Raw genomic sequence first — 20,060 nt, 5'->3', positions numbered from 1 at the left:
AATGGACCCCCAAGAAGGGCTGTCGCACTGAAGGGGTTCTCCCAGGGACCGTGGGGAGCTGAGAGAGCATTGGCCTGTGAGTCCCTGGCAACTTGGGAACAGCGAAAGGATGGCTTATAACCATCTCCTTAAGAAGAACATGGTAGAGCTGTGCCGAGGGAAGAGAGCTGCGAATTCAAAGATTCACCAAGGCACAGCTAATTGCTTAATTGGAGAATGATCGCTCTAAGGAGCTGGTTCCTAACCCAGCTGGGGCCATGAGAGAGGCTGGGAGCAGCCAGGCAGCCTCAGGGGTCACCCCAGACACCGACCCAACCGGGGCCCCGGGAGGGGGTGAAAGCAGTCAGGTGATCCCAGCACCCACCTACCCGACCAGCAGGGGTAGGTTCCCCGTCAGTGGAGCTGACGGTTAGAGTTGGAAATGGAACTGAAACTGAAAGAGCTGGAGGACCATGAGAAGGAACAGGAGGACCGTCGGAGATAGAGGCAGCATGAACTGGTGATGGTGGAGCTGAGAAACAGAGAGACCCCCTACTGGGGTGAGTGGGGATGGGCCCAGGGTGGCTAAGCCCACGGGGAACTCTGATATAAAAGTGCTGCCTCAGTTTAAGGAAGGGGATGATACAGATGCCTTCCTCACTGCCTTTGAGAAGGCCTGCAATGTGGACCAGGTTGACCCTGCAGACAGGCTTTGGCATCTCACCCCCTTACTGGGTCCCAAGGCCATAGGGATGTTCAGCCAGAGGGACGGGAGGTAAGCAGGGGACTATGAACTGTTCAAACAAGCCCTGCTCTGCAAGTTTGAGCTGATCCCCAAGGCATACAGAAAAAGGTTCCGGAGTATGCAGAAGACCCAGGGGATGACCTATCTGGAACTGGTCACCCTGATGGGGGAATACACCCGCAAGTGGGGCCGGGGCCCAGACCAAGGAGGACGTGATTGAACTGGTGGGGCTGGAGCAACTATATGAACACTGTCCCCCTGACCTGAGGATGTGGCTGGTGGACGAGAGGTCGAAGGACCTGCACCACACAGGGTTGCTGGCTGATGAGTTTGCAGACAGCCGGTTGGGATACGGACTGGAATCCCAGGGCAACAGGCCCACATCAGTACAGAAGGGGAATCACCCAGGGGCTCCCCAGAAGGGGGACTCGGATAAATCCCTCCTGAGAGGCACAGCCAATACCAGAGCTGACCAACTGGCCCCAGGGGACCAATGAGACGTGAGGTGTAATTAATGTGGGCAGAAGAGCCACAGATCGACCTGGTGCCAAAAGCTCAGGGACAGGAAGAGCAAACCAAGCCCTCCAAGGGTTAATGGGGTGGGAGCCCAGCTGGAGGAGGGCCTGGCAGTTTAGCACTGGCCCAAGAGCGAGGAGTCTTCCAAGCCAGCTCCTCAGGGAGCCTTGATGCTCTGGATTCAGTTTACAGGGTCGGTGCAGGATGGCCCCTAAGGAGCAAGTGCCTCATTCCCCTGGGTATTGGGCACTCAGGTGATATGGGCCTGGCCCAAGGGGGTGGCCCCAGACCAGGTGGTGCCCAACACCTATCTGACACTGAAGGGTGTGGGCAGGTCCCCATTTGAGGTACCTGTGGTGAGGGTACATCTGAAATGGGGGGGCTAAGGAGGGCCCCACAGATATGGGGGGTGCACCAGCAGTCGCCAACTGAGGTGCTGATGGGGAGTGACCTGGTGGATTGGTCAGGCAGCCCCCAGTCATTACCCATAGCCAGAGCCAGCGAGGGGCACTCTGCCCTGATACTGGGGCGGGTATCACACAGGCGGCACGAGGCCCTACCATGGCAGGGAGCCACCAGGGACAGGACTTGGTGGGGCTGCTGCCTTGGACCCAGCCACTGAGAGAGAGCTGGTCCCCATCCCTTTCCCAGCTGCTGAATTCCAGGTCAAGGTGGCAGGATCTCTCCTTAAAGAAGCTGAGGGAACTTAACTGCAGCAAGCTGCTGGGGGAAGGCTGCTGGGAGAAGGGATTCCTGTACCGGGAATGGGCTCCCCCAGGGGAAGTGGAATGGTGGGGGATCAGGAGGCGGCTCGTAGGGCCCCCAGACGTACCACCCCAGGCTACTGTATCTGGCGCACTAGGTCCCTCTCTCTCGGGACACCAGGAAATCCAGCGCACCAGGCAGAGGCTGCTACAGAACTTTTACTGGCCTAGAGTCTTTCATGCTGTCCAGCAGTACTGCAGGTCCTGCGACCCCTGCCAGAGGGTGGGGAAGACAACGGGAACGCACTTTTGAGGCCCCTGCCCATCATAGAGGCGCTTTTTCAGAAGGTGGCCATGGACACAGTGGGGCCCTTCAGCAAGGCAATTTGGATGGAGAAAAAATACATTCTGGTGGTGGTAGATTTTTGCTACTTGCTATCCCGAGGCAGACATTGACCATTTTCAGCAGAGTGGGGTTCCCCAAGTAGGTCCTTACAGACCACGGCTCCCATTTCATATCAACCCTGCTCTGGTACTTGTGGGAGAAGGGTGGGCTGGTGGAGAGATTCAATGGGCCTCGAAAGATGATGAAGACCTTTATGAGCCAGCACCTGCAGGCTTGGGACAAGTATTTACCCCACCTGCTGTTCGTGTACCAGGCAGTGCCCCAGGAATCTATAGGGTTCTCACTTTTTGAGTTGCTGTATGGGAAAGCGAGGGAACCCCTGTACTTGAAGAGGGACAAATGAGAGGGGAAGGCCTCCCCCAGTGGAGAAGCAGTGGTGGAGTATGTACTGACTTTCCAGGAAAAGCTTGCTGACCTCATGGGGTTGGCCAGGGAGAATCTAGCCAGTACCCAAGGGAAGCAGAAGGGCACCGCTCAGTGCATACCCACTCCTCTGCCATTGGAGACCAGGTGATGGTTCTCAGTCCCATTATAAAGAACAAAGTGCCTGGGATGGGCCCTTTAAGGTAATAAAGCAGCTGAATGAAGTGCATGATGTGGTGGAATTGTCTAACGGCTCACAGCCACCAGGTATACCATGTCAACATGATGATGCCTTACTTTGACAGGGAGAATTTGGTACTGGCCAGTGGGAGGAGCAGGGGGAATGGGGCTTAGGGCAGAGGACCAGGAGGAAAATATCCTGATCCATGTGAAAAGCCGAGACTACCTTCGGCAAAAAGGTGGGGTGAGGGCGCAGCTGAACCTTGTCCTTATGGAAAACCGTATACAGTGGTTCAGAGGTCAGGGCTCCAAGACCCAGCAGCCTGAGGTGATGGCCACTAAGAATGCCACTTTCCATGATAAGTGGGACCACGAACATGTGGCTAAAGGCTCAAAAGGCGGCCCTGTGAGGCGGGAGAGCACTAGGTTCAGGTCCCAGGGCAGGACCGGGGGTCTGGCGTAAGGGAATGCCCAATCTAATCCTTTTAGAAACCGGGATGTCATGTGATGTGAAAACACCGAGTGACCCTGCACCGGGGGTGGAAAGCCGAAATGGCCACCAGGTGCACCCTGATGGAGGAGGAGGTAATGGAGGACGAGCTGGATAGAGGGAGAGGAGCCCCTATCCCTCGCCCACTTGGAGAACCAATACCATTTGGCTAGGTAGGTTTGACGTGTGGAGGGTTTCCTACTCTCCAGCAGGACCTGTCTCTCATCCTCAGAACATCTCCCTTCCTCCTCAATCAACCACGGAGCAGCCACGCTGTCAAGTGAAGCGCGGTCAGGTTGGGGTGGAAGAGATGACCTTCCTCCTGGGAGAGGAGGTCCAGGCGAAGCGGCAGCAAGTGCGGGGCAGCCGCTAAGAGTTGTAGTAAGATCCCGTACCAATGTTGACAGGCCCAGTCCGGGGCTATGAGGATAACCCACGCCCTGTCTGACTTCACCTGCTGTAGGACCCTGCCTATCAGGGGGAAGGGCGGGAAGGTGTAGAAGACGGGCCCCGACCATTGGATCAGGAACACGTCCAATATCACACCCTCGCCCTTTCCTGCCCTGGAGCAGAATCATGGACACAGGTGATTCTGGGCAGTGGTGAACAGGTCTACCTCGGGAGTGCCCCACCCTAAGGGCAGGTCTACACTAACCCCCAAATTCGAACTAAGGTACGCAACTTCAGCTACGTGAATAACGTAGCTGAAGTTCGAAGTACCTTAGTTCGAACTTACCTCCGTCCAGACGCGGCAGGCAGGCTCCCCCGTCGACTTCGCGTACTCCTCTCGCTGAGCTGGAGTACCGCAGTCGACGGCGAGCACTTCCGGGTTCGACTTATCGCGTCCAGACAAGACGCGATAAGTCGAACCCAGAAGTTCGATTTGCTTGCCGCCGAACTAACGGGTAAGTGTAGACCTACCCTTAGAAGAGGCACCAGGCCACTTCCCTGTGCAGGGACCATTCGTGCTGTTGGGAGAAAACCCTGCTCAGGTGGTCCGCGAGCGTGTTGCTCTTGCCAGGCGGGTAAAAAGCCCTCAGGAGGATGTCGTGGGCTATACAGAACTCCCACAGGAGCTGGGCTTCCCAGCACAAGGCCGGGGAACGCGTGCCCCCTTGCCTGTTGACATAATACCTGGCGGTTGTATTGTCCATGAGGACTCTAACCACCTTCCCCTCTATGTGCTGGCAGAAGGCCACGCACGCCAGGGGCACGGCCTTGAGCTCTCTGACATTTATGGGCAGAGATAGTTCCTCGGGTGACCACATGCCCTAAGTCTTGAAGCCCCCCACGTTCGCTCCCCGTCTGAGGCATCCAACACCAGATCGAGTGAGGGAGGGGGCTTTCGGAAGGGAATACCCTGAAGCATGGTGCTCGGGAGGGACCACCGTTGTAGGCCTGCCACCACCGTTGGTGGTACCGTGATGACGTTGTCCAGGCCGTCCCTGGCCTGAGAGTATCGGGAGGCCAGCCCGAGGGGAAGGGGCCTCATCCTGAGCCTGGTATATCGCACCACAGAGGTGCATGCTGCCATATGGCCTAGGATTTGAAAGCACACTCGTGCCATAGTTAGCGGGAAGGCCGTGACCGAGGAGATGAGAGCTTTGAGCGTCTCGAATCTGTCCCATGGGAGGGAGGCCATGGCCACCCAGGAGTCTAACAGCGCCCCTATGAAGTGTATGTGCTGAACTGGGAGTAACGTGGATTTCTCCTCGTTTACCACAAGGCCTAGAGCTGCGCAGGAAGTTCATCTGCTCCTGCACCTGAGACCAAGACTTGCCCTTGAGCAGCCAGTCAGCGAGGGAGGGGAAGATCTGCAGCCCTTTCCTCCTGAGGTGGGCCGCCACCACCGCCATACACTTTGTAAAGACCCTGGGGGCTGTAGAAAGGCCAAAGGGGACGACCGTAAACTGGTAGTGGTCCTGATCCACCAGGAAACTGAGGAAGCGCCTGTAACCCTCGAAAATATGGACGTGAAAATACGCATCCTGAAGGTCCAGAGCTGTGAACCAATCTCCCGGGTCTAGGGATGGAATAACAGAGGATAGGGACACCATGCGGAATTTGCAACGAACCAGGAACTGGTTGAGATTCCGCAGATCGAGGATGGGCCGGAGCCTGCCCTTCACCTTCGGGATGAGGAAATACCTGGAATAAAATCCCTTTCCCTGGAATTCCTGAGGTACCATATCCACAGCTCCCAGGGAGAGGAGGCGCGCGCTACCTCCCCGCCTAGGAGGAGGACGACATGCTCCGGGTCCCTGGCCGGCTCCCAGAACAGAGGATGGCAGGGAGGGGGTGAAACGAACTGCGACCTGTACCCCTGGGAGATGGTGCTGAGGACCCATCGGTCCGACGTTATACGGTACCATTGTGTCCGGAAGGCAGATAAACGGTTGGCAAAATTCAACTTTATTAATGGGGGGGTTCCCTGGCAATAGGCCTGGTGACCCCCCGCAACGAGTCAAAAACGCCTCTTCCCTGGCCTCTTGCCCTGCGAGGGGCCAGGACGTGGGGCCAAACGGGATTGGCGGTGTGATCTACGCCTCTGCTCCCTCTGTCTTTTAAACGGGGGCTCGTATCTGCCCCGAGCCGGGGGAGCTGAGGTTTGAGGCCTGAGCTTGTCCTTGGCGAGGGGGACATACAGGCCTAGCGTCTGCAGGGTGGTGCAGGAATCCTTCATCCCGTGCAGACGTGTGTCCGTCTGGTCTGCGAACAGGGCCCTCCCGTCGAACGGCAGGTCCTGCATGATGGACTGGGACTCCATGGACAGCCCCGACAGCGAGAGCCACGACGCCCTTCGCATGGAGATGGCCGAAGCCATGGAACGGGCCGCTGTGTCCACTGTATCGGAAGCTGCCTGGAGAGCTGCTTTGGCCGCCGCCGACCCCTCGTCGACCAAGGCCCGGAACTTCTTCCTGTCTTTGTCCTGAAGGAGGGGTTCAAACTTTGGGAGGGACCCCCACAGATTAAAATCATAGCAGCTCAGTAGCGCCTGGTGGTTAGCCACTCTGAGCTGGAAACTTGCCGAGGAATAAACCTTTTTTCCAAAGGTGTCAAGTCTCCTAGCGTCCTTGTCCTTGGGGGTGGGCGCGGGCTGGCCATGTCTCTCACGGAGGTGAATGGACGCTACCAGCAGAGAGTTCAGGGCCGGGTGGGTGTAGAGGTATTCGTACCCCTTTGTGGGCACAAAATACTTCCTCTCGGCCTTCTTAGAAATGGGCCCCAGGGAGGCCAGGGTCTGCCAAAGGCCAGTGGAAATATTGGCCACCCCTTGGTGCAGAGGAAGGACCACACGGCCCAGTGCCGAAGAGGTCAGGACATTGTGTCCGAGGGCTCCTGCATCTCCTCGGCCTGGAGCTGGAGGTTCGACGCCACCCTTCTAAGCAGCTCCTGGTGAGCCTTAAAGTCCTCCTGAGAGATGGGAGGCGGCACCGCAATGGACTCGTCCAGCGCCGAGGAGGCAGCTGGTACCGTGCCTTCAATGTCCAACGGCACCGTTGGGTCGAACTCCGGACCCAGGCCCGGTGCCGGGCTTCCCTCAGGACCAGGAGTCCGACTGAGGTGGCGCTCCCGGCAGCAATAGGGCTAGGATGTCACGCATGGCCTGGGCTGCCTCTGGTGTCGAAGGCATCCTCACTTCAGGAGAGGCTCGCGCTCTGCTCAGCCCGAGTCGGAGGTCTAGTTCCCGATGGGGATCATGGGCTACCCAACTCGGGTCTGGACTCACCCCTTTCCTTATCTCAGCGCCGCTGAGTCTTCCCTTGCTTCTTAGCCAGGGAGCGGTGCCGACTGGTAGATGGTGCCTCACTGCACACCGAAGACGCGGTACCCGGCGTGGGGGCAGGTCGACGCGTCGGTGCCAGGGCCAGTGCCGACTCCGTAAGAAGGGCCCGGAGTCGGATCTCACGTTCTCGCTTCGTCCGAAGCTTGAACAAACGGCAGATCTTACAACGCTCACTAACGTGAGCCTCGCCCAGACAGCAAAGACACTGGGAGCATGGATCGCTTCTGGGAATAGAATTGCAACAAGAGTCGCACGACTTGAAGCCTGGGCAACGGGGCATGCCCCGAGCCACGCTAAGAACTAGAGAAACTGTTCACTCACGAATGGGATACCACTAAGGTTATAAGCGCTGCAGCCAAGGCTGGAGCAGAAGTTCCGACTACCTTCACTGGCAGCAAGAAGGAACTGAGGGTGGGGGGAGCACGCAGCCCCCTTTATGGCACGATATACAGGTGCCACTCCAGGGGTCACAGCAGTGCTCCCCCCGTATGGGTACTGCTAAGGGAAAAACTTCTGGCACCGGTGCACGTGGCGAGCACGCACACCTTTAGTGGAATACACATGAGCAATCACTCGAAGAAGAACTTAATGCCATCACCAAGTTCGATGCAAACCCCATGCCTAGGCCTGATGAGCTCCTAGACACACAGGGGGAGCTTGTTATCTCACTACTAGGGAATCTCACCCAGGGCTACTAGCAAGTGACTTTGGATCCAGCTGCCAACCTGAAATCTGCTTTTATCACCCGGCTGCAGCTATGAGTTCTTGGACCCACCTTTTGGCCTAAAGGGGGCATCTGCAACCTTCCAGCCCATGGTGTACCAGTTACTCAAGGAGATGGAGAATTTTGCCCTGATGTATATTGATATTTGTTTTTAGCTAGACGGGTCCCAGGTTAAACAGGTGCTGGACCAGCTCCAGGATGCAGGACTGACTATAAAAGCTAGGAAGTGCAAGGTGGGGATGGTAGAGGTATCATACCTGGGCCACAAGCTGGGGAGCAGCTGCCTAAAGCCAGAGCCAGCCAAGGTAGAGGTGATTAGAGATTGGCCTGCTTCCCCAATTAAGAAACAGGTCCAGACCTTTACTGGGAGGATGGGGTACTACTACAGAATCATGCCCCATGTGCGCTCCATAACCACCCCCATCACTGTCATATACCAATACTGTATGTACCTCAGTTTCCCTGTGTACTGCACCAATATTTCAGTAGCAGGAATTGTGTGTGAGAGATTGTTGCTGAGGCCCTCGGAGCAGGTGAGGCTGTCCAGCAGTCTGCACCTATGCTATGGCAGTGCCCTTCATAACCTGCCACCCAGGAGGGGGCTGTGACCAGATGACACCTTTTCCCCAGGAAGCAGGATAAAGACAAGGAGAAGCAACACGTGTGGCAGAGGCAGTCTGCTTGGGGGACTGGAAGAATAGTCCAGGCCATGTGGCCCAGGCTTCCAGAAAGTCACTGACTTCTGAGATAGCAAACTCTGTTCTATGCTGTGTTCCTGTCAACTAATAAATCTTCTGTTCTACATGCTAGCTGAGAGTCACAGCTGACTGCAGGAGCTGGGGTGCAGGGCCCTCTGGCTTCACCAGGAGCCCCGCGCAGGCGGATGCACTGCAGAAAGCAAAGGGGAGGAGGCGGATGTTGAAGGTCAGACCCAGGACGGTCAAATCTGTGTAAGCTTCTTGCCCGGGTGATAATATGCTCAGAAAGGCGGCATGCTACACCACAATCATGACTGGCTTTGTATGGAGTAGTTCCAGAGCATTGGCCCGGTGACTCCATGACAGAGACTAGTGAACATTTTGGACTTATGTTTCTCCTTACGCTGCCCTGACTGCATTGACTTAATTGTATTATTTAGTTTGTGAAAGAATCAGGCCCTCAAGCTAGCAAAGAGCCAGTATGTTTGTCCTTTTAATAGTTGTTTTGTATACAAAAGCTACTGCTAAGCATGGAATTATGGCATCTTTCACACAAAAATGGCAACTGAAGAGATAGTTCTGCTGTAACTTTCTTATGACACCTATTTCAAGAGTGATCTGTATATTAATTTGTATCTATGATAGTTCTTTTCTATGTGTAAGTTGCTTTTTTTTTATTTCTGTGCCTTTTCTAGCATTGTGTTTCATAATAAAAGCTAATTGAGAAGTATCTTTGTACATTCCCAGCTCTTTAGTAGTCACTTCACCATGAGCAAAGATGAAGTCTGTAGCTGTCACTGGACACAGGAAATAAAAATCATGATTACAAATTTAAGGCTGTTACAAAAAACAACTTGAGTCTCATTTCCCCATCTCCATGCCTACAGGGGTTTGTTAATGCCAACGTCATCATTACAAAATGAGGGTTACTTACCTGTTCTTAGCAATGGCTCTGCACATCCCACCTACGGTGCGGTGCCCTGCAGTAGCACCTTCTTCTGGCAGAGGCATCTTGAGCACTTCTATGGCCTCACCCTCTCACTTATGTTCTGAGGGCCAGGCTACAAGGGGGGCAGAGTACCCTTATCCCATCAGTTTCTTCCACTGCAAATCCAGAGACACAGAACAAGCAATACTCTCCCACAGGGGAAGGCAGGTGGGAAGTAGGAATATGCAGAGCCCTCTTGAAGAGCTGCAGTTACTGGCAAGTAATCTACATTTCTTCTTTGAGTGGTTCTGCATATTCCCACTTATGGAACACTAATAAGCTGTTCTAAAAACTCACCTGAAAGTAGAAACAGAGTCCTAGATACTGGAGCACCACCTTGCCAGAGCCTAGTGTTTAGTGAAGGTATGCACTGAAATCCACGTTGCAACTCTGATGGCTAAAGACAGGAAAAGGAAGTAGCCACACCTCTCATCCAATGTGTATGAATCACAGCAAGAACAGGAACTTTTGCTAGCATGTAACATTCAGCAACACAGAGTTTAATTCATTGTAGAACAGTCGGGGGGGGGGGAAGCCATATAACCCAAGTCATTTTTAATCATTTCAAATGTTTGTATCTTATGCTAACAAAAACTTAAGTGGACAGGACTGAGACAAGAGCCTTTCTGGGATCCAATTTATGAAAGATTCCCCTTTATTAGAGTGCAGTTGGGGGGGGGGGGGGCACAATATCAGGCACCACCTTAAGAAAGAATCTGGGACCGGCTCTTAGAACTACATTGTGCTTGTGAATGGGAAATGAGCCATAAGTGCACTTAACTCATTCTGTCTGCTGACAGCAATAATGAAGGCCATTCTAAGAGAAAAAGCATACACTCAGACAGGGGTTTGAAGGGTGATTTCATCAACATAGCCAAAACTAAGTTAAGGTCCCAAGGCAGGCATGGGCTCTCTTAACTGAACCATGAACAAACAAGTCTACCATCTACAAGCATGTAATACACAACTGGCTGCCAAGTAAACACTTAATGATCAGTTAGATAATCCCTGATTCTTCAAGTGAAATAAATAGTTCAGAACACAAGGAATGGAAGCCGATACAGGCAATAAGAACTTCTCTTCCTCCATGCCTGAAATCAGGACCACTTCAGCTGGTAAGTTTCTAGTGGACTACTTTCTAGAGTGAACAAGTATGTCTTGCATAGATGAGGTACATGACCTCTTCAAGAGCAGACAAAGCCAAGTCTGGTCACCCACACTGTCAGGCGGAGATGTGGGTCCAGATGAAAGCTTCTGCCCTCCTGCTGTGACAACATATCTGGAGACCATCAGACAGTTGCAGGAGATGCTGGTGTGGCCAAGCCCGAACAATGAGACTCATCCTTGCTCTGGCCTGGTGTCTCTTCCTCACTAAAGTATACACATCAGCGCCTTCCCCCAGCCCAGAAGGAAGGCATCTGACACAAACTGACTGTCCCTGCCTTCTCTAGAACAGAAGAGGCAACACTTCTTGTTGGACTTGTGAACAGATCCACATCTGGTTGACCCCAGTTGGAAAACATAGCCTGAACCAACTGATGAACGATGTGTCTGAAGTCACTGTCCAGGATGGGAATGGGGATTGAATAGTACCTCACTGAGTACATTCATTCTGACTAACCACCAGTCTAGAGCAGCTATGGTATTCTGAGGCATGGTGATCAAGTGAAGACTGTCCCCGCTTGGCCTGTAGAACTGGTATATCTATTTCGCAGACAGGCAAAGTCATGTAGGTAGGGCTGCCATGAGACTCAAAGAATTTTACTCTCTGAGTGGGACATCACTGAATCTTTAATAGGTAATGGCTCCTTTTGAAAAATCTTCTGGCAGGAAAGCTCTCCACTCTACTGAGTCCAGTACAGTGCCAATGAAGGGAATCCTTTGTGCAGGACACACAAGATTGACTTTGGCTCCTCCTCATCCGCCCAAAGATCTGTAGAGATTGGTTGTAGACACACTATGGCTTAACAGCACACCAGCCTTCAGTAGCCAGTCTACACAGAGGTACACAAAAATACCCTGATTCTTCAGGTGAGTCACTACCACAGAGACAAACATTGTAAAAACACTGGGAACTGTGGAGAGGCAGAGTGGGAGCACCTTGGACTGAAATGGTATCCAGCCACCACAAATGGAAGGTACTTGTGATGATTTTGGTAAATCAATATATGAAAATACACGTTCTTTAGATTAGCAGTTCTCAAACTAGGGTCCTTAGAGACTACACGGGTTGCACTCCTCCCCCCACAACCCAGAAAGGTGATGCTTCCTGCCCAAACCAACTCCACCCTGACTCACCTCAGTGGGCCACCCAGCCTGTCTAGGTTGGGGCTGGGGTGCAACCAAAAAGTGCAGCATCACTGCAGAAGAGAGATCTACCCCTGCCTCACACCCAATGTCTCAATAAACGGCAGCAGCTAGTTAAGGAGACACACCATTGCTATGCCCTGCTACATCAGCACTTCAGGGAGGAGGGCCTAGCATGAGAGAAGGCAACCTTCTGATCACCAAGGTGTTGCAGAACCTGACCTTAGCTGTGCTTCCAGTTTCTTGCTCGCAGTGCTAGGTCCGAGTCCCCATGGGGACTGGGTAACAGGAGGACAGGAGAGCAGCGCTTGATGCCTTACAGCACAGCTCCAGTTTGGGATTGTTTCAATTAAGAGAGCCTGGCACATGGGGCCTAACCCAAAGGCCTTTCTCCTTCCGTGCTCTGCCTCCTCCCTGAGCAGTGTGCACATCAGGCAGATGAAGGTTACACACAGCACAGCTAGCCCCATTCTTGCTCAACCTGAACAGAGAAGGGATTATGGTGGCTAGAGTCAACGTATGGAACCCAATCTTCTGAATATGCTTGAATAAGTCCTGTAAGTCTAATATATGCTGAGCAACACACCCCATTGCACAAGAAAATAGGAGTAAAAACCCTGACCCTACAAGTATTCAGGCACTGCCCCGACTGGTCGTATCAGAAGCAATTTTTCCACTTCTGAATCGCTTCATGAGAGTTGTCCCTGAAGAGGGAAGGGTAGGGGAAACTGGGGGAAAGTAATCTTTGAAGTTGTATAGCACAGCTCCTTTCAACAATCTCTAGGACCCATTGATCATAGGTAATCTGCCTCTATGTGCTGATGAAGTAGGCTAGCCTGTTTCCAAATAAAAGCATGTATCAGTCCTGACTGACCAGTTCTTGATTCCAGCTCATCTTGTTGCCTCACAAAGAGGATGCTGATGATGAAGCAGGCTGTTTAGGTTTAGACCTGGGTTTAAAAGGCCATACTGACTCAGATTGCACGTAGGACTGCCTCTAATACTAGTAGGTAGAAGAGGGCCTCCTTACAGATGGAATTAAGCCCGAAGAACGAGCAGTCAATCTTCAGTTTTTCCCAACAACTCATCTGTCTTTTCGTTAAATAGTCCCTCCCCTTCAAAGGGGAGATCCTCTAACATAAAGCTAGTGTCCACAATTAAGGATGAGGAATGGAGCCATACATGCCTCCTAACTATCACTTTTGCTAACACAAAGTGTCAAAGGAGGCCCTCAGGGAATGCTTAGCTACCTTTTGACCATCTACTAAAATGGCACTAGCCAACTTTCTTCTGTCTAGCAAGTCTTATAAAAATAACGTCATTTTTTCCCCATAGACGGAACTGGTAATGGGCCATGACCGCTTGGTAATTCACCACCCTACTAGCGAGGGACAAGAAAAAGAACACGTTTCTCCCCAAGTTCATCTTATTTTGCCCTCTTTATCAGCTGGTGCTCACTCTGTCTGCCCAGATCTTGCCCTATTGCTGGCAACAGCTACCACCAAGGAATTGCACACAAGATGAGTGTGAAAATAAGAAAAAACTTCAAAGATTGTCTGAAACAGTTTATTTACTGTTCTGGAGAAAGGTGGACAGGATGCATTACGGAACCCCATGTATTTACCCAACTGTAGCAGTCCATCGAAGATGGGTAGGAATATCCTACTCACAATTATTGCACTGAGGATATTGAATACTGGTTGAGAAGGCTCTTCCACAGTCACTACAGGTAGATTCAAGGTGGAGACTATGAGGTCCATCTGATCATGGAACTCGTGGCGTCCTTGGATAGAGAGGAGGTTGAAGTCACCTCCCATATTTGTTGGGTGATAGGGCTGGTTCATAATTAGTGTCTGTCCGCTCCTGTTCAAAGAGCGGAGCAACTTCTTCGTACTCTCCCCCGGGGAAAATTTCAGGCTTCACTGCCTGTAGCATCAGCAGAACCCGAAGAGCTGAAACTGAGGGTCTCTGGCATGTTGGGACCTTAGCAGATGAAAGTTCATCCATAGAGAGGATAGCTGAAGTATTCAACTGTGATGGCTCCCAGGACAGCAACTGGGGTTCGGGAACATGCTGCGTGTGGGAGGTCCAAACCATGGCTTGAATGACACCACTAGTCTCTGCATTCTCTCTCACTCTTGGTGAAAGTCTGGATCTGAGACAGTGAACCTGGGACAACAACAGATCTGCTGCCGGATATGGGGAATTGGCTCCTCATGGAGACCCTAAAGGGCTCCTAAGAGGAGGCAGCATGGGAGGGACCGTTTCACAGATCCTCCTACCTTCTATCCTTTTCTTCCTGACAGGTGATGAGGAAAAGGATCTCTGGAGTTAGGGAAGCATGTCTCCTCTTAGAACTTTTGCATTTCACACTTGGCTCTGACACCTGCAGTGGCATAGAGAGGTGAACCTGGACTGCCATGGTGACAGAACTCTCTAGAACTGAAGCAGTTGGAATTGGCACAGGAGCCAAAACAGGAACTGACAGCAGACCCAATAATTGAGACAACACCAGATCCAATGCTGTACTCAAGTCCATCTCCATTAATACTAATGCTGAGAATGGAACTGGTCTGCATTTTGGGGCTGTGAACATCCTTGTGCAAATCAGACAGATACCATAGCTCTGATGCACAGGAACCGGCAAGGCTAATGGTGGCTGCTTTGTCCTTATGTCTCTCTCTCTTTGGTGCCGTGATGATCAGCATTGACGATCCCAGATCTGACCTAGTACTGTAATACATCCTCCTAGATCTGAAGAGGGTGTTGAAGTTAACTCTGGTCCTGCAGCTACAGGTTTTCTTCTAGGATCAGAAAGCTGTGAGGCATGAGGTACGGTACTGGCTAGGGTGAACAAACTGTCTTTCAACCTCTTCTCCAGAACCAAGGCAAAGGTACCTTACCCCTTGGCCCTCTGTTTGGCCATGTGTGGCCTCAGAGACTTAACAGATGGAATCATAAGGGACTGATCCAGTCCCAATAGGCAATGTGGCCTATTGGAACTCTTTGGTCCTTTGCTGCTGGAGGCCAAAGGGGCCGAAACTGGACTTTTCGACACTGCAGATTTACCTCCTGGCTTGCCACTAAATTACTATATAGACAAGACTTTAGAGACTCCAACTGAGATAAATGCCTTATTGTGCTAGTCAGTGTGTCTCCTGGGCCTGAGGAGCACATTCTGGATAGACATGACTGAGAACAGGTGGGAGGGGGAAAACAGAAGCACGCGAGCTGATTTTCAGTGGCACTCACACTGCCTGGGTCCTGGCCACTGGTCCGGGGGGCTTTGCATTTTAATTTAATTTTAAATGAAACTTCTTAAACATTTTAAAAACCTTATTTACTTTACAAACAAAAATAGTTTAGTTATATATTATAGACTTATAGAAAGAGATCTTATCAAAATGTTAAAATGTATTACTGGCACATGAAACCTTAAATTAGAGTGAATAAATGAAGACTCGGCACCCCACGTCTGAAAGGTTGCCGACCCCTGTACTAGACACACTGACTCCTTGGAAATTTCTGCCTGCCAGCACCAAGGAATTATTAAATCATCGCTCCACCTACCTACATTTAACAATTTAACATGTGACTTTAATGAAGAAGTCAAAGTAACCTCCGTTCACTTTATTTGAACTGCTGGGTGGGTGGGTGGAGGGGAAGGATTTCCTTCAAATCTTGGGTACTAGTAACACGCAGTAAGTAAATACAGAACATAAAGATAGTGTATTTATTAATGCTTTATCTTTTCCTGTAACACATTAATAAAAATGTATAGATCTTGTTTCTAACAGAAGATTTGGTTCCTAACCTCACTCCAATGTACACTTGTCAGCAATTGGATTCCCTGCATTCCAATCAAAGTGGATTATTCATCACCGTCAAAGTCCTCAAAGCTCTGTTTATTTTTACATTTGTTCATATGGTTAAAAACTTAATTCTTTGAAAATCCCTTTCAAAAATTCAGCATCTTAACAGGTTTTATAATGGGAGATGATGTGGGGTCCCATGGGGATGCTCTGTAAATACAGTACATATATAAATGATTTGTGGAGCCCACTACATAAAGTGGGCAGTATTCATTGACCTGACAACACTGTACATTTTGTCATTACATTTTCAAATTATATATATTTCAAATGCTAAGTAAAACTGTGGTGTCAATGGGAATGTTTTATTTGAATATACTTTTCAAGCCCAAATAGCCCCCCCACCCAAAAAAAAATGCTATAGGAAAGAGCATCTTTCCTTAATTTTGCAGAATAAAGGAAGGATTTTGGGAAATGGGAAGAAACAACACATCTAAAGATGTACATCATCAAAATGCAAAAAAATACATTTCAAATTATTTGCAAAGCTTTATATTGTACTTGGGGGATTTAAAAAATAAAAGTCAGTAAGTCCCACTCACTTAATACAAAATAATCCAATGAACAAAATATAAGTGCCAAACTTTGAGAAAAGTGGCATTGTGAAAAAAAAAAAAATCTGATGAGCATTTCCCCATCCCCAATACATTAAGTAAAATAAAACCCAACACCTTTCAAACCAAAATGAAACTTGAGAGATTGTTACAACACTGTACAGTTTACTCAGAATTAAGATTTTAAATTGTGGGGCGAGGGTGGGGCTAGTAGAATAAATCACACTCCAAAAGGGATCGTTAACACAATATGTGGACTGTAAGTAAAGTGCATGAAAGGAAGCCTGCTCAGCTAAATGAAGTAGACTGAAAGATCAGAAGTCAAGGGTCATTCACCAGAGCGGCAGCAGGCCCGAAAACCACACTGCAAGTTCTGGCATCCACTGGCGGTTTCAGCATGAGGACCTGCATAAAAACAGAACAAATGTGAAAGGAGGAAAACAGGGTTTTGTTCATCTTTAGGACTGTCATGGCAACCTGGTTATTTATAAATTAGCTAATTTTGCACCAAGGAATGTAGATTTAGAATTGAAGAATTCTGAAAAAATCTTCATCAGTATCCCTGTGTAAATGCATCCCACTGAATACTTAGGATTTTCCACTGGAAAATCTTCACACAATAAATTTGGCCGGTGCTTTAGTCCCACCCAAATAACATACATTCAGAGATCACAAATTGCAGGCTGAAATGTGCAACATTTTCAGATCAGCAAATTTAATAATATCCATTCTGCCAAAAACTAGCAGTCAGGAGTGGGATATTTTCAGAATGCACATTTAACCTCCATTTTTAAATCGCTCAGGCAGCTTTGTTAACCTTGTGGCACTATACAAATACGCATTATTCAAAACTTCTATTTATGTGGATGCAGTTTTTAGCCTGGAACTTTTTCTGGGAAATGCTTCCATAATTAGCTAGACCTCTGAATTCTCACTAGAAATTCAAGACCATACAGAAAGCATCTTCACCCTTTAGAACACTTTTAGATCATGATTTTTCCCCCCCCAAACAAAAGTATACAGAAGATCATTTGCAAGTTACATTTAATTTTTTAAAAGAAAAAAAAAAACTAGGGCACTGTCAGAATGCAAAAATAAACTGAAAATATATCCCTGGTCTACTACTTCAATAACGTAAAAAACCTGAAATGTAACTTTACCCAACTTTGAAGAAAAAACAATAATCTTATAGCTAACATATAAACATATGTAGTCATACAAAAACTGTAGAATAAAAAATGCAAACCAGGAGTACTGTGGATCTTAATGGATTTTCAGATTGATCCCCACACACAAAAGAAGCTGTCATTTGTTCATAAGTTATACATTTGTATCTCTCTCATGCAGAAGTTGCGTGAATTCAGACAGGAAACACTACTACTGAAATTCTACCAAACATCACTTACTTTCACTTACCGTTACACCTTTAAATTAAAATATTAAAAATAGCATACAACACAGAAAGTAATCTGACTGCATTACCTTTCACACTACAGGATTTCATCTGATATGGCTGTATTATTTTATTTTACCCTTTCAGAGACATGTACATTTTTTTTCCCCACTGAGATTCACTTAAGCCTGGCTTCCAACATAATTCAACCACACACGTTCAGTTTATATAGTGTGAGATTGTGCAAAGCTCTCCAGAACAACCCACCTCTTCCCCTCAATACACTGAAAATACAAACAAAAACACAAGACATCATGTATTTTTAATACATTTTAGAATGTGATTACAGTCAGAAAAGTTATGCACCGACAAAAGCATTTGAGTATCTCTGGCACCATTTGTTCTCAAGCAGTAACTTAAGTCAAAAGTAATGAGTTTCCAAGTAAAATGATTTCTGTAGGTTCCAGTACTGAAAGCAAAACCTGGTGTCTGGAAATCTGTTTTCTGCTTCATACTGCACACAAACAAGCAAGAATCTGGAGTAAAGAGTTTAGCTAGCAATTTTATTCATGCATAAGGCAGAATAAAATCCACCTGACATGTCTGCAGGATACTGGCTCCATGGTGCTGAAAACAAAAACTTGTGTTCATCAACAAACAACAGGTATCACTGGGAAGACAATGACCTGAAAAGGTAAAATGACAAAGTGCCATTTTACAGTAAATGTTTCTGATCAACTTTCTAATCACTGTGCCATATTTTGACCTTTGAGTCTTAAGCACTGAATGTGAGGGACCCTCTAGCTTTTAGCAGTGGAGGAGGGAAACTTCTGGATAGTTGGTCGGGGGAAGAAGAGAACATACTCTGGGTAGCAACACCTTTAAAATATGCACCCACTGCTTTCCTGCTACTGCCCAAAGGTAAAGTCTGTGGCCACCCCAAAGCCACACATTTTAGAAAAATCTCTGAACCACAACCATTACTGCTAGACCTTGTCTGAGAGAATGTGACCAGAACCACAGGATTCCAGGTGAGACCATACCATTAGTTTATAAAATGACTTTTTATAAACTATAAACACTTTCAATATTGTTTTCCAACCTCTTCTTCATGCATGTTAACACTGCTTGCTTTTGTACCCGAGTGGTTACAGTTAATTTAAAACCCAGCAAATATATGAGGAGTTCCAAGTGTTGCTTCCAAAGTACATTATCTTTCACTTGTAAATACGATTTCATCCGATACTGCACTCCCCCATTCTCCTAGCTTTGTTAGGTCCCTCTGAAGTTCCTCAAAATCTCCTCTATTCTTAACTAACTTAAATAGTGTCATCTGAAAATTTTACCACCTCATTATTTTCCAAATCATTAGCAACTATATTAAAAACAAAACTAGTCCCAGTCAGTGGTGGATTAGCCACTGGGGCAACGGGGCCTGTGCCTAGGGCCCCCGACCAATTGGGGCGACCCCACCCCCCACCCAGAGCTCCTGCTGGGGAGCAGGGAAAGCCTCTATGCCCCGATCCCATTTCCCTAGCAGGAGCGCTGGGGGTGGGGGTGTTTGTTTGATGATGGGGACTGAAGGAGGAAGGCATGGGGAGGGGCCCCCACTTGCTCTGGCCTAGGGCCCCACAAAACCGTAATCCGCCTCTGATCCCAGTAACCTTGAGGTACCCTACTAACCTTAAGCCATGCTGAAAATTAACTCTTTTTTCCTATTCTGTATTAGCCCTTTCCTAATCAACAACAGTATTTCCCTCTAACACTAGAAGTACTTTACAGCCTACTGAAAGTCTTTGTCAAAGTGAAACAGCTGAAATTCCAATTAAGTTGTATTTACTCGGTCCTCCTGTACTGACTCTTTGCTGACATGTGGCTCCGGTGTGGGCTGTTGACCTGAACTGGGTCCAGACACTGCACACCGAGGCCAAGCTGCTTGGGGCAGTCTGACCGGGAAGGCTCGGACACCTCCTGGAGGCTGCTCTCCGCCCGGAGGGCCCTCAAATGGATGTCTCGCTCTTTGAGTTCTGGGACGAAAGTTCTTACAGATGCGACAATCCTCCTTCACATGCGATTCCTCCAAGCATTTGAGGCAGCTGCTATGGGGGTCACTAACAGGCATAAGCCTGTTACAATCAGAGCAAGGCTTAAAACCCAGAGACTGGGGCATGCCCCACCTGGGGCGAAGTCCCCGCTGGGACTCTATCTTTAACTACACTACTTAATAACTACTGTAAACAAACTATTTAGAAAGCCTTAAGGCTCGAAGACTGAGGCTAGTCCTTGCGAGGCAAGAAAAAGGTGCTCCGACTAACCGCTAAGAAAGAACTGAGAGGGCGTGGGGCCGGCAGTGC

General features: G+C 49.2%; 1 protein-coding gene across 1 annotated transcript in view; it reads right to left on the bottom strand.

Annotated features, from left to right (window-relative positions):
* Positions 1-15,774: 15,774 nt before the first annotated feature.
* The window catches only part of FBXL5 (F-box and leucine rich repeat protein 5), a 57,089-nt gene continuing 52,803 nt past the window's right edge, over positions 15,775-20,060 (bottom strand). Inside the window, exon 11 of the mRNA XM_065404668.1 lies at positions 15,775-16,718. Coding sequence (XP_065260740.1) covers positions 16,642-16,718 — 77 coding nt within the window. The 3' untranslated portion in view covers positions 15,775-16,641. The remainder of the gene's footprint in view (positions 16,719-20,060) is intronic.

Source organism: Emys orbicularis, chromosome 5 (genome assembly GCF_028017835.1).
Source record: "Emys orbicularis isolate rEmyOrb1 chromosome 5, rEmyOrb1.hap1, whole genome shotgun sequence".
NCBI lineage: Eukaryota > Metazoa > Chordata > Testudines > Emydidae > Emys > Emys orbicularis.
This window is presented reverse-complemented; position numbering and strand designations above follow the sequence as displayed.